At 43.2% G+C, this 12280-nt stretch overlaps 2 protein-coding genes across 2 annotated transcripts in view; one reads left to right on the top strand and one right to left on the bottom strand.

Annotated features, from left to right (window-relative positions):
* LOC115038391 (NACHT, LRR and PYD domains-containing protein 12-like) overlaps nt 1-12280 on the top strand; it is a gene marked incomplete at its 5' end in the record, with an annotated part of 488710 nt that overhangs the window by 375878 nt on the left and 100552 nt on the right. The gene's annotated exons all lie outside the window — the stretch shown is intronic.
* Nucleotides 4659-6141, bottom strand: LOC115038384 (galactose-3-O-sulfotransferase 2-like). The gene is made up of 2 exons (XM_029497222.1): nt 5812-6141; nt 4659-5480 (listed from the first exon to the last, which is right to left on the bottom strand). Exons 1-2 carry the CDS (start codon nt 6139-6141, stop codon nt 4659-4661), a joined length of 1152 nt encoding a protein of 383 aa, XP_029353082.1.

Raw genomic sequence — 12280 nt, 5'->3', positions numbered from 1 at the left:
AAAAGTTAAAAAACCCAAATTAAACAGAACAGGAGCTAAAAACAAAAACCTAACTGAAATTAAAGCAGCCACAAATTCAGTCAAATAACACTGCGATCAAATGTGGACTGTTGAACATTCGATCATTATCATCAAAATCTCTACTAGTTAACGATCTCATAGCTGATCACCATATTGATTTATTTTGTATAACTGAAACGTGGCTGCAGCAGGATGAGTATGTTAGCATTAATGAAGCTACACCCCCAACTCATGTTAACTTTCATATCCCTCGTACCACAGGTCGAGGAGGGGGGGTGGCTGCAATATTTCAGTCAAGCCTATTAATCAACCCTAGACCAAAATCTGGCTGCAGGTCTTTTGAAAGCCTCACTCTTAGTCTTTCCCACTCGGACTGGAAAGGTGAAAAAACAGTTCTGTTAGTTACAGTATACCGTCCACCTGGTCCGTACTCAGAGTTCCTATCAGAGTTTTCTGAGTTTATATCAGAGTTAGTACTTAGTACAGATAAAATCATTATTCTGGGAGATTTCAATATACATGTTGATGTAGAAAGCGACAGCCTTAGTTCTGGGTTTCTTTTCCTACTAGACTCAATTGGCTTTTCCCAGCATGTGAATGAACCCACTCACTTTTACAATCATATCCTTGATCTTGTTCTAACTTATGGCATTGAAATTGACAAGCTAAAAATTCTTCCCCAAAATTCTCTCCTGTCTGACCATTACCTTATTACATTTGAGTTTACTTTAATGGGCTCCACAGCATTGAGGAATAAATTCAGCTATAGAAGATGTTTATCTGAAGCTGCTGTGGCTAAATTTAAAGAGAACATTTGGTCATCATTCCCAACAATGCCATATCTAAATTCAAATGAGGATTTCTCCCATACGCAGGTTGATGACCATGTGACTAGCACTATGGCCACACTGCGTTCGAATCTTGATAATGCCGCCCCTCTCAAAAAGAAAGTATTCAATCTGAGGAGGATGGCTCCCTGGTATAATTACCAAATCCGTGCCTTGAAGCAGACATCAAGGAAATTAGAAAGAAACTGGCGTTCCAGTAAGTCAGAAGAGTCTCACAGAGCCTGGAAAGACAGCCTAAAAACGCTCAGTTGAACCAGTGATCCCCTTAGCTCTAAGCAGTAATGATTTTATTAACTTTTTACAGATAAAATTCTCACGATCAGAGGAAGAATTTATCAGCTCTTGCCTACGTTAGATAAAAATCCCCTTCTGAAGACGGCAACTGCTGAATCAGCTGCGACGCCTCTTTTACATCTGGAATCATTCTCACCTCTGAATCTCTCAGAGCTAGCTTCTATAGTTTCATCATCCAGACCGTCAACCTGTCTATTAGACCCAGTACCAACTAGCCTCTTTAAAGAGATCTTTTATTTAATTGAGCCGTTCATTCTAGATTTGGTTAATCTGACTTTATTTCTGGGTTATGTACCTCAGGCACTTAAGACTGTGGTCATCAAACCCCAGCTTAAAAAGCCTAATCTTGATCCAGATGTTTTGGCAAACTATAGACCCATATAGAACCTTCCATTTATTTCTAAAATCATTGAGAAAGCTGTAGCAAAACAACTACACGAGCATCTGGATGGGAACAGTTTGTTTGAAGAGTTTCAGTCAGGATTTAGAGCCCATCACAGCACAGAAACAGCGCTGGTTAAAGTCTCCAATGACATTCTAATGTCCTCAGACAATGGATCAGCCTCCATACTTCTCCTTCTAGATCTTAGTGCTGCATTCGACACCATAGATCATAATATTTTACTACAGAGACTGGAACATGAAATTGGAATTAAAGGAACTGCACTAAGGTGGTTAAAATCCTACTTATCAGATCAGATCTTATCAGACATCAGTTTGTTCATGTAAACAGCTACTCCTCATGTACTGTAGTCAGTCATGGAGTCCCGCAGGGTTCGGTACTTGGACCAATCCTCTTTACGCTTTATCTGCTTCCTCTAGGCAACATTATCAGGAAACACAGCATCAACTTCCACTGCTACGCAGACGACACTCAGCTGTACTTATCAATGAAGCCAAATGAAGTCAGTCAGATAGTCAGACTGCAGGCATGTCTTGAAGACATAAAAGTCTGGATGACTGGAAATTTTTTACTTCTCAACTCTGACAAAACAGAAGTTATTGTACTCGGTCCTAAGCACCTCAGAAAAATACTATCTAATCATCTCACCAGTCTGGACGGCATTACTTTGGCTTCCAGCTCCACTGTAAGAAACCTTGGAGTAATTTTTGACCAGGACATGTCCTTTGTCCCTCACATAAAACAAGTTAGTCAGGCAGCTTTCTTCCACCTGAGAAAATCAGAAACATCCTTTCTCAGGATGATGCAGAAAAACTAGTCCATGCATTTGTAACTTCTAGGCTGGACTACTGTAACTCATTACTATCTGGATGTCCAAACAAATCTCTAAAAGGCCTTCAGTTAATTCAGAACACTGCTGCACGAATATTAACAGGAACTAGGAAAAGAGATCATATCTCTCCTGTGTTAGCTGCCCTTCATTGGCTGCCAGTGAAATATAGAGTGGAATTCAAAATCCTTCTTTTAACATATAAAGCTCTTAATGGCCAAGCTCCATCATATCTCAGAGAGCTCATAGTTCCTTACTGTCCTAGCAGGCCACTCCGCTCTCTAGATGGAGGTTTACTTATGGTTCCTAGAGTCTCCAAGAGTAAATCTGGAGGCAGATCATTCAGTTATCAGGCTCCTCTTCTATGGAACCAACTTCCAGTATCGGTCCGGGGGGCGGACTCTTCAGTAACTTTCAAGACCAGGCTTAAAACTTTCCTGTGTGACAGAGCTGATAGTTAAAAAGTTAAAGTCCTCTACTCTTTAGGTATGCTGCTATAGGCCTAGGCTGCTGGGGGAAGGACTGAGCTTCTCTCTCTCTCTCTCTCTCTCTCTGTCTCTCCCTGTCACCCTCTCTCCCTCTTTCTCTCTCCCTCCCTCCTTGCATGCGCTGATAAAAACCATCCTTCTTAAAAAAAAAAACAGTTTCACCCAGTTCTATGCATTTATACTACATTTACTAACCATGTTCTGCCAAAGTCTCTGTCTCTCCCAGTTCCTCTCCTCTCTCTCCCTGTCCTCATCCTGCAGGTGGTGACTCATCTCCATCCCATGTTCCTGCAACACCTGCTGGTCCCATATTTCATGAATTCTGTATTATTGCTCAACTCCATGAACTTCATGCAGCAACATGTTCCTGCCTACACCCCCCCCCCAATGCCTGTCTCTCTCTCTCTCTCTCCCACTCTCAACCCAACCGGTCGAGGCAGATGGCCGCCCCCCCTGAGCCTGGTTCTGCTCGAGGTTTCTGCCTCTTAAAGGAAGTTTTTCCTTGCCACTGTTGCCAAGTGCTTGCTCATCGGGGGATCTGTTGGGTCTCTTTAAATAAATTTATAAAGAGTTTGGTCTAGACCTGCTCTATATGTAAAGTGCCTTGATGTAACTTTGTTATGATTTGGCGCTATACAAATAAATTTGATTTGATTTGATTTGACAAAAACCCCATAAAACAACTGGAAATTCATCAGTTCACCTGCAGGAGATGACTGAGCTTACGCTACACCGTTTAAATCCAACGGACTGCACACAGCAAGAAACTCCATAACCAGACAAACTGCAAAATAGGGAACAGGAGAAACATCCAGCCTTCCCACACACAACCCCTTCTTTCTTTCTCTTTCTCTTTCCTTTCCCTTCTTTTTATCTCTAATTTTTCCTTTCTTTCTTGCGCTCCATTTCCTTTCCTCTCTTGAAAAAAATAAAAAAAAATTAAATAAAATAATGAATCTCTTGGTGTTTCTTTTGGTGTGTCCATGTAAATGACTTAGAGCAGCAGAGAACAGACAGAGAACAGAAAGAGATGATCAAATACATGTAGTTTAAACAATATCCCAGAAACAACATCACATTTTATGATACATCAGGGTGGAGACACAGGAATTTGACTTTGCAATCAGCATTTTAACTCAAGACTAGACAGACAAACAGTGAGTGCACAGATTCAGCAAGTTATGCACAATAAGTGCAAGTGATTGAAGGTATTCCTCTGTAAGCATGCTATTTTACCCAGACTACATATACATTTTAGCTTTTTCCATCACATCAGATATATCACCCAACTCATAACAACAATCTCTCCAAAACGTATTTGAGGACAGTGAGAGTTTCTCTCTTGTTTGAGACTTGAAAGCAGAACCTGGTAGTTGGTTTAGTAGGTCTTTGTACTTCTTCTCTTTGTACTTCTCGGGCCTGTAATGCTGATCTGCAAATTTGTAGATAATAAAAGACAAAAATGAATTACTTGAAAAGGGGACTTATCGGCCAATGAAAAATAAGCAGACATACTTGGCATATACAATTGGTGCAGATCTGACAGTAGCTGCTAAACTGATTAAATTCACCCACATCTGGCGGGTGATAATTTCCATCGCTGACACACACATACTGACTCCCACTCCTGCTGCCTGGACACAATATTCATAGAAAGTAAAAAGAGACTATTCCACAGGTCTGTCTGACTTGGTCTGTCCTGAGAATTGTGATTTTGTGTGTACTGACTTGTCCATAGCAGGCTCCCGTAGCTCTGACCACTCCCTGTGTTGATGCTATGGAGGAACCATCCTTTTGACCTGTGTCTGCTGAACAAGGAACTGCAGGGACTTCAGGTGCAGCGTGTACTGCAGTTCTGGAGTTATGAGTCTTTGACATTGCTTTCTGGTTTGGTTGTCTAAATCTGGTTTCAGGTTATAGCCCTGAATAACAGCTGTTCCAGCCTGAAAAGGCTTCAGGGCAGCGTCTTTCACCTGGGATGGGTCGACAGCTCCGCCCCCTTTCAGGCAGGTGTTTGCTAGCTTGACCTGTAGCTCCCTCAGCTGAGACACTTCACTCTTCATTTGCTCTCTTCCAACAACACTGTCTACTTTCTGCCAGAAGGTGGCATTGAAGTGCAGGTAGAGACTCCAATCCAGAGCATTCCAGCGCTTGATTTTCTCTGCAGTGTTTGGTGAGATTTGATGACGAGTTCTATTACTGCGAATGTTGAGCTTAAAGGAAACCACATCCTCCAGGGACCAGCAAAGGACGTGTTTGAGCAGGATCATGGACTCATCAAAGTATTCAGAAACAAGAATAAGATGGAAGTCCCGTTCTATGGCGGCAACAGCCCTTTTGGCTTTGTCCTCGTGGTCTTCAGCATCAGCTGTGACATTGTGGTCAAAGCCAAAGTCAAAGGCCAAGTTGTTGTGAGCCAAGAAACTCCACGGTGCTGAATCATTGTAGTGGTTGGTGTTGTCCAGGAAGTCCTCCAAGCTGCGACTATTGGAGAAGGCCGGCATTGCCTTGAAGTAATTAAAGCCAGACTCCATTATGGTCACAGGATGTCTTATGATGGAGAAGTAGAAGGTGTCCTCAGGCATCACTTTAGCCACCTAGAACATAAAACATAAAAGGAGGAGAACTTTCTCAGAGATGTTTTCTCCATCATTCCATCCATCCATTTTCATTGTGATACAGAAAAAACTTGTGAGCATCACCAATCAACCGGCGTGTGTTTGGAGGAACAACCCCCAGGGTTCAAACTAAGAACATTCCTGCTGTGACACAACTGTGCTAACCACTTTCCAACCAATCACATATAAACCACAGTGAGCAGCCCCAACCTCTAACCCTATGACCCCTAGGAGCCCTAAACCTAACCCACTTCTGATAAAAACGAAACAAAAAAACAAAACGAACCAAAAAAAAAAAAAAAAAACTCACCTCTGCTTTTCTGAACCTCATGTGGTTGCACATGATGTGGAACTCCTTCACTCTGCCGCTGCTGAAGCCTTCTACAAAACGTGATTCAAAGAGTTTGGGGTAAAACAAATGCATTGCTTGGCCGACCGGGAGGGCAAAGGTCAAGTTCCTGCTCTCTCCATAGCGATACAGGATGTTTAACACGGTGCTGCTGGCTGTTTTGTGCGTCTTGAGGAAAACAATGTGAGACTGTGGGTGGCAGGTTGCCGTGTTGGGGACCTCAGCCACAGAGTTCAGATCAGGAGGAACTCCTCGCCTCTCCGTCTCTGAGTCTCTGAAAAAGTTCAACATTTTATCAAGTTACTGAAAAGAGTTTCACCTCATGTTTTTACTGAAGGCACACACTTTGTCATGATGGGGTGCAATAAAAATAACATCCGATTTGATTTGAAATTCACTCTCACACACACACACACACACACACATTACAGGTAAGTCTCACTTGTTGATGACGAAAGTCCAGAGGACGAAGCAGAGAAGGAGCAGAAGGAGCAATCTCCACAGCAAATTACATCTCTTGCGAGTTCTCACATACCTGTGATTTACACACACACACACACACACACACACACACACACACACACACACACATACACACACAAAACAGTTGAAAATCCAGCTCAGTGACATCATTACCAACATTCACTTCAGAGCAGGTCCAGGTCTGCCTGTAGGATGTGGATCAGGTCAAGCAGCCGGACTTAGAATCTGGTCTAACTTGTCAGGCTGCTCCTCACAAACACAGACACACACATTCACATACACACCACAGGGTCCAGATCTCTAATGTTGACTGGGGCCTCAGAATAGTTTGGACCTTGTGGATTTCTCAGGTCCATGGCCCCTGTCTCTGGAGTAAAAGCCCAATTTCCTGTTTAAATGGGGGAGAAACCAGGAGAGTTCCTCTGGGGACCCTGACTCTGACTGGTGAAGGTGAATGTCTCATATAGTGAATGAGTTGTCAGAGTTTTTTTCATGTTAGCAGCTGCATCACAACCCAGGGTGCTTTCACAACATCTGCTTTTTAGCATCAGTAAGCAGGTGCTGAGGACACTTTGCCTTTCAGCCAAATCCTAACCCGGATGATTACCAGGTAAGGAAAGTTGTCAGGAGCTGTTGATGTATGCACCACAGGCGTCTAAGATCATTTGTAAATGCCTCAGTGTCTGTCTGTAGCAGGTTCTTCAGGAACTTCAAAGTCCTTTGTGTCCACATGGACCAGTCACATCTCACACCAGGTAATAACCAGGAAAACATCACACACTGCCATCTAAAGAAGGCTCTCTGTGTAACACACACCATGGACATCATCTCTCCTCTGCTCTCTCCCATAAAACAATAAACTGTTTTTGTCCAAGAGCTGTCACATCCATCAAACCACTGGTTCTCCAATGGGGGTACGTGAAAGCACTGTAGGGGGTATATGAGACTTTAAAGTTGAATGTTTCTCTGAGCTCATTGAAAATCCAATTTTAAGAAGGTGGAAGCACTTTAAGTACTTTAAGTTGATAATTAGTAGTTTTTTCTTTGTTACAAAGTTTAGTCATTCACTGACGGCACAGCACTGTTTCACATCTTTTTTAATCACCCAAAATTGCAGTGGGTAGGGGGTTACATGGCTGAGAAAATATTTCACAGTGGTACATCCCTGAAAAAAGGTTCAGAACCAAAGCGTCAAACCTTACAGCCACTGAATTTACAGCTTTTGCAAACGTTTCCAACTCGGCAAAATGTATAATCACCTTTTGTCTAACTTTTATGGTATTTGTATCATAAATGTATTTACACTATTTGTTAATCTTTGTTAATATTCCGACCTCCTGGTTTACCTGTCTGCCCTTTTTCTACTTCCATTGTATTTGATGTTGCTGCCAGAATAGAGCTGCCAAACTGCTTTCATTTGTGTTTAAACGATGACAATGAATCTCTCTTGACTCATGCACTCAGTCAGTCAGATGGTCAACAGCTGGAAGAGATGATGAGGACGTTTCTTATTATTTTGTCTTGGTGTCGGCGTGTGACATCTTTGTGCCATGTCTCCACGCTGTGTGTGGTGGAAATGATGCCTGCTGGTTAATCTGGTAGTATCATAAAAGAAAAGGCAGCTACAGCCACATTGTGATAAACCTTCTTATTTTTTTTCTTGGGGGAGAAATTTGGCATTTCTTAGTTAGTTTATGGTTTGCATGTGTGAGTGTGAGTGGTTGTTGGTCTCTGTTTGTCTTTGTGTGTTGGCCCTGTGATGGACTGGCAACCTGTCCAGGGTGTATCCGGCTGGCATTTGAAAAGAAGCTAACACAGGAGAAATGTGATCTTTTTAGATGCTGTTAATATTTGTGAAGCAGCGTCCTGAATCAGCTGAAGACTTTTCAGATATCTGTTCGTACATCCTGAGAGCAGTGAACTGCATTCGTCCTGTCTGGAGGTAACAAATGCCTGCACTAGTCTTTCTGCATTCCCATGACAATGGATGTTTCTGATTTTTGAAATAGTTCACAGGTGAGAGATGAACGCCTCGGGCTTGTTTTATGTGAGGGGGGAAAAAGACAAGCTCTGGTCAAAAATGACTCCAAGGTTCCTAACAGTGGAAGGGGAGGCCAAGGTAACGCTATCTAACAATAGCACAATCAGATCAGACTTGTCTGAGGTACAGCAACTTCAGTTTTGTTAGAATTTAGAAGTAAACAATTCCAGGTTCTCTGAGCCCTTTATGCCTTTAAGACATGTCTGAAGTCTGACTGACTGATTAGCTTCATTGATATGAACAGCTGGGGGTCATCGTTGAAACCATGAAAATTGACATGGTGCTTCCCGATAATATTCCCTAAAGGATGCATACAGAGTGTGAAAAGAAGTTCTACCTGTATAGAACTTTGTTTTTGCGAATTGGAAGAATTCAATCCATCCATCTGATGAATATGATTTTGTTCCTTTAATCCAAATTTCCTACTCCAGACCATGTAACATATTATGGTCAGTGTTGTCAAATGCAGTTCTCAGCTCTAACAGGATGAGTATGGAGGCCAATCTGTTGTCTGAATCCATTCAAATATGGGGAACTTTTAGCAGCACTATGCTGTACTCTAATTTCTGTCCCTTCGTCCACCTCCACTCTGTCGGACTGTTCTTTGTAACTTTCCAGCACTCTTTATAATCACCTGTATCATCTCTTACCCAGAAAACACACCTGCCTTCTGAACCTGATCTTGTTCTTTGCCTGCTCTTTGCCTGTATTTCCCTCCACTGGTTCTGGTCGTCGGCCTGGAAAAATCTGGACTTCTCTGGGTCAGGTGGTGAAGAACTGGAATGTGATGTGTTTACCTGCTTGCTGCCACAAAGTGTCTCAGCCAAGTGGAAGCACCGTGTCTGCATTTCCCCATCATCTGTGCCACGGCTGCTTGTCAGAGAGTATAAATGTTTCCTGTGTATTTTCCTTTGGTCCCTGATCCAGTGCTGTGCTGCAAATGCGTCCTGAGCTGGACACATTAGAGTGAGCAGCTCTACTCCACCTCATGAGCTCAGTCAGTCCACCCATCACCCCCCTAACCAGTATATCCAGTCCCCACTTACACCTCATGAACTCAGTCAGTGCCCCTGAGCGAAAACAAAGATCCTGCCTGGCTACAGTACGAGCTACTGGATGATAGTCAGTGTTTTCACCAGTTTTGCATACCAATCCATGCCGATACATCATTTTACAAGAAGCACAATATCAATGAAATTATAGAGTAAAAATTCAACCAACAGATATTTATAAGGAATTAGCAGTTGAATTGCAGGCGAGGGGATGTGAGGTGTGCGGACTACTGGGTTCAATATTTGTTATGTGGTCCAACCACTGAAGGCAGGAAGGACCTGCTGTAGCATTCCTTCACACACTTTGGGTGGAGCAGCCTCTGACTGAAGGAGTTCCCCAGGGCTGTGACCGTTGTTAGAAAACATGGATGAGAGCTTCAAGCATAACCATTCATCCATCTGTCTGCCTTCAATGTAAGCAACAGAGTTCCATCACTCATGAACAAGACCTGAGATATTTGAACTCCTTCTTTCAGGGCAAGGACTCATTCCCCACCTGCAGCAGGCAATCCATCAGTTTCCTACTGAGAACCATGACCTCAGATTTAGAGGTGCTGATCCTTATCCCTGCTGCTTCACACTCAGCTGTGAACTGATCCAATGAGTGCTGTAGATCTCAGGCTGATGGTGCCAAAATCCTCCAGCTACGGACCTGTAACCTGTCCCACAGCCCCCCTCGTACAACCAAGCATGAAAAACACAGATGGGCAGTTCGAAGGTCATAAAGATGGGTGGACGTCAGGTCGAGCAGCCTTAATTGACAGAATAGAATAAGTGATTACCACAATACACCATAGGAAAATGAAAAAGATTGTCACCCTGGAGACCATGACAAACTCAAGAATGGAACCCAGAATGGCCAAGTGGTCTAAGGTGCTGTGTTTTGAGATCATTCAAGATGGACCTAAAGTCGTACATTTAGGATCATCAGCTGAAACAGCAGGCTGCAACAGAAAAAGTTGTCTCTGTGGTGCAATCGGTCAGTACGTTCGGCTGTTAACTGAAAGGATGGTGGTTTGAGCCCAACCAGAGATGTACTTGGTCTGAACCCCTATGTTGACAAGATCTATTCCTGTCTAGTTGAAGACTGGGATTTTGATTTCCCAAGGGGGAATGTGCTTTGTGGCTCTGGAGGAGGTGTATAAGGTTTCATGATAATTAACGTCAATGAGCTTTGATGGAAAAATGCACATTCTCTCCCCGTCGGGAAATCGAACCACGGTCTTCCACGTGACAGGCGAGATACTGTACTATGTATATGTACTATACTAACAAGGAGCTGTAAAGAGAAACGTCACGTGGTGTGTGACTTCACTACCGCTGTGGAAAAACAAATGGTGAGTCAAATTGTTTCCTCCCAGTTTCTATCCAGGGACTTTCAGTGTGTGAGGTGAACATGACAACCACTACAGAAACTGCTGGGATCCCACATGTCTTGGAATTGGAGCTAAAATTGATAAATGACATTCTCCATGTTTTCCTGTTAATCAGTGCTGCTGAAAAACTCCTGACATTTTCCAGTGTGCTATTCTTACACACTGGCTGTTCCATCATGAGTGTGTAAGAATAGCAGAGGGTGGTTTTCAATCCATTGACCTCTGGGTTATGGTTATGGTTATTCGCCTCTACAGTCCTCCTCGTTTGATCAATGTATACAGTGGGGACAACATTATGTCACAAATCCACCCATTATACATTCTGATGGCCGGCCAAACAAAAGGATGGATTAGCAGTCCATCTCCCTAACTCCTCAGCCACTTCATCATTTCTGTGCTTTGCTGTAAAGTGACGATGACGTCTGAACACAGTCTGCTCTTTAGACCATACAGAGCATTCAGAACATTAATGGTGCACTTTATTCTCCTGAAGAGAGAATCACACCCCTTCACCAGTCCAACCAGTCCATTGCAGTCTACAGGTTGTCTACAGTCTGCAGATGGAACACAGGTTGGCAGTGCATGATATGAGGAGTATGTTCATACCACCAACAGTTAAATGAGCTGTTGAATGACGACAGATGTAACAAAGTAATATGACAGGGAAGCTGGGTAACACCACAGGCTGTCAGGAGTGGGATTCAAACCCACACCTCCAGAGGAGACGTCAACCTGAACAAAAGGCCTTGGACTGCTCGGCCACCCTGACTGCTCAGAGTACTTGAAGAGCCCATCAGCTTGCAAAAGTTTACAAAAAGAAGTCTGCTCTGGGATGAAGAGTGACGATAAGCAGCTCATGTAGAGGCACCAAGATCACAGGTTGTTAAAACCACCTGTAAGCAGAGTGGAGCAGTGGAAGAGTGCTGGGCCAGAACCCAGAGGTGGATGATGGAAACCATCCTCTGCTGTTCTTACACACTGGATGTTCCTTCACTGTCCCATCATGAGAAATGATTTTTAGCTGGAAAATGTCAGCAGTTTTTCAGCAGCACTGATTAACAGGAAAACATGGAGAATGCATGTTTTGCATGCTTTCCTGTTACAACATTCTGCTCACCAACATGGGGACATACTTCCAGGAAGATTTGTGGTCATTGCTGAATATACTGCAGGAACATACAGCCACTAAACAGAGAGACTGTTTTAGAAAAGAAGCACTAGCGATGGCTTTGTTTTTGTGTGGGTGTTTTTGAATGTCAGATCTTTGTAGTCCATAAAGAAAGGATGATCAGAATGAAAAGGAACATTTCCTCCAGTTTGTCACGCCCCACCTGTCATGTCTCTATTCCCCACCAGTGTCCACCGCAATACGCTGTCCTAGCAAAGCTAGCATTAACTTTTCTGTTTCCTCATCAGAGACTGGCAGCTGAGCACATCTCAGGATGGCAGAGTGGTCTAAGGCACCAGACTTCAGTTGA

The sequence above is a fragment of the Echeneis naucrates genome, unplaced genomic scaffold, assembly GCF_900963305.1.
Source record: "Echeneis naucrates unplaced genomic scaffold, fEcheNa1.1, whole genome shotgun sequence".
In the NCBI taxonomy this organism is placed as follows: domain Eukaryota; kingdom Metazoa; phylum Chordata; class Actinopteri; order Carangiformes; family Echeneidae; genus Echeneis; species Echeneis naucrates.
Note: the sequence above shows the minus strand (reverse complement) of the source record. Positions and strands in the feature narration are given on the sequence as shown.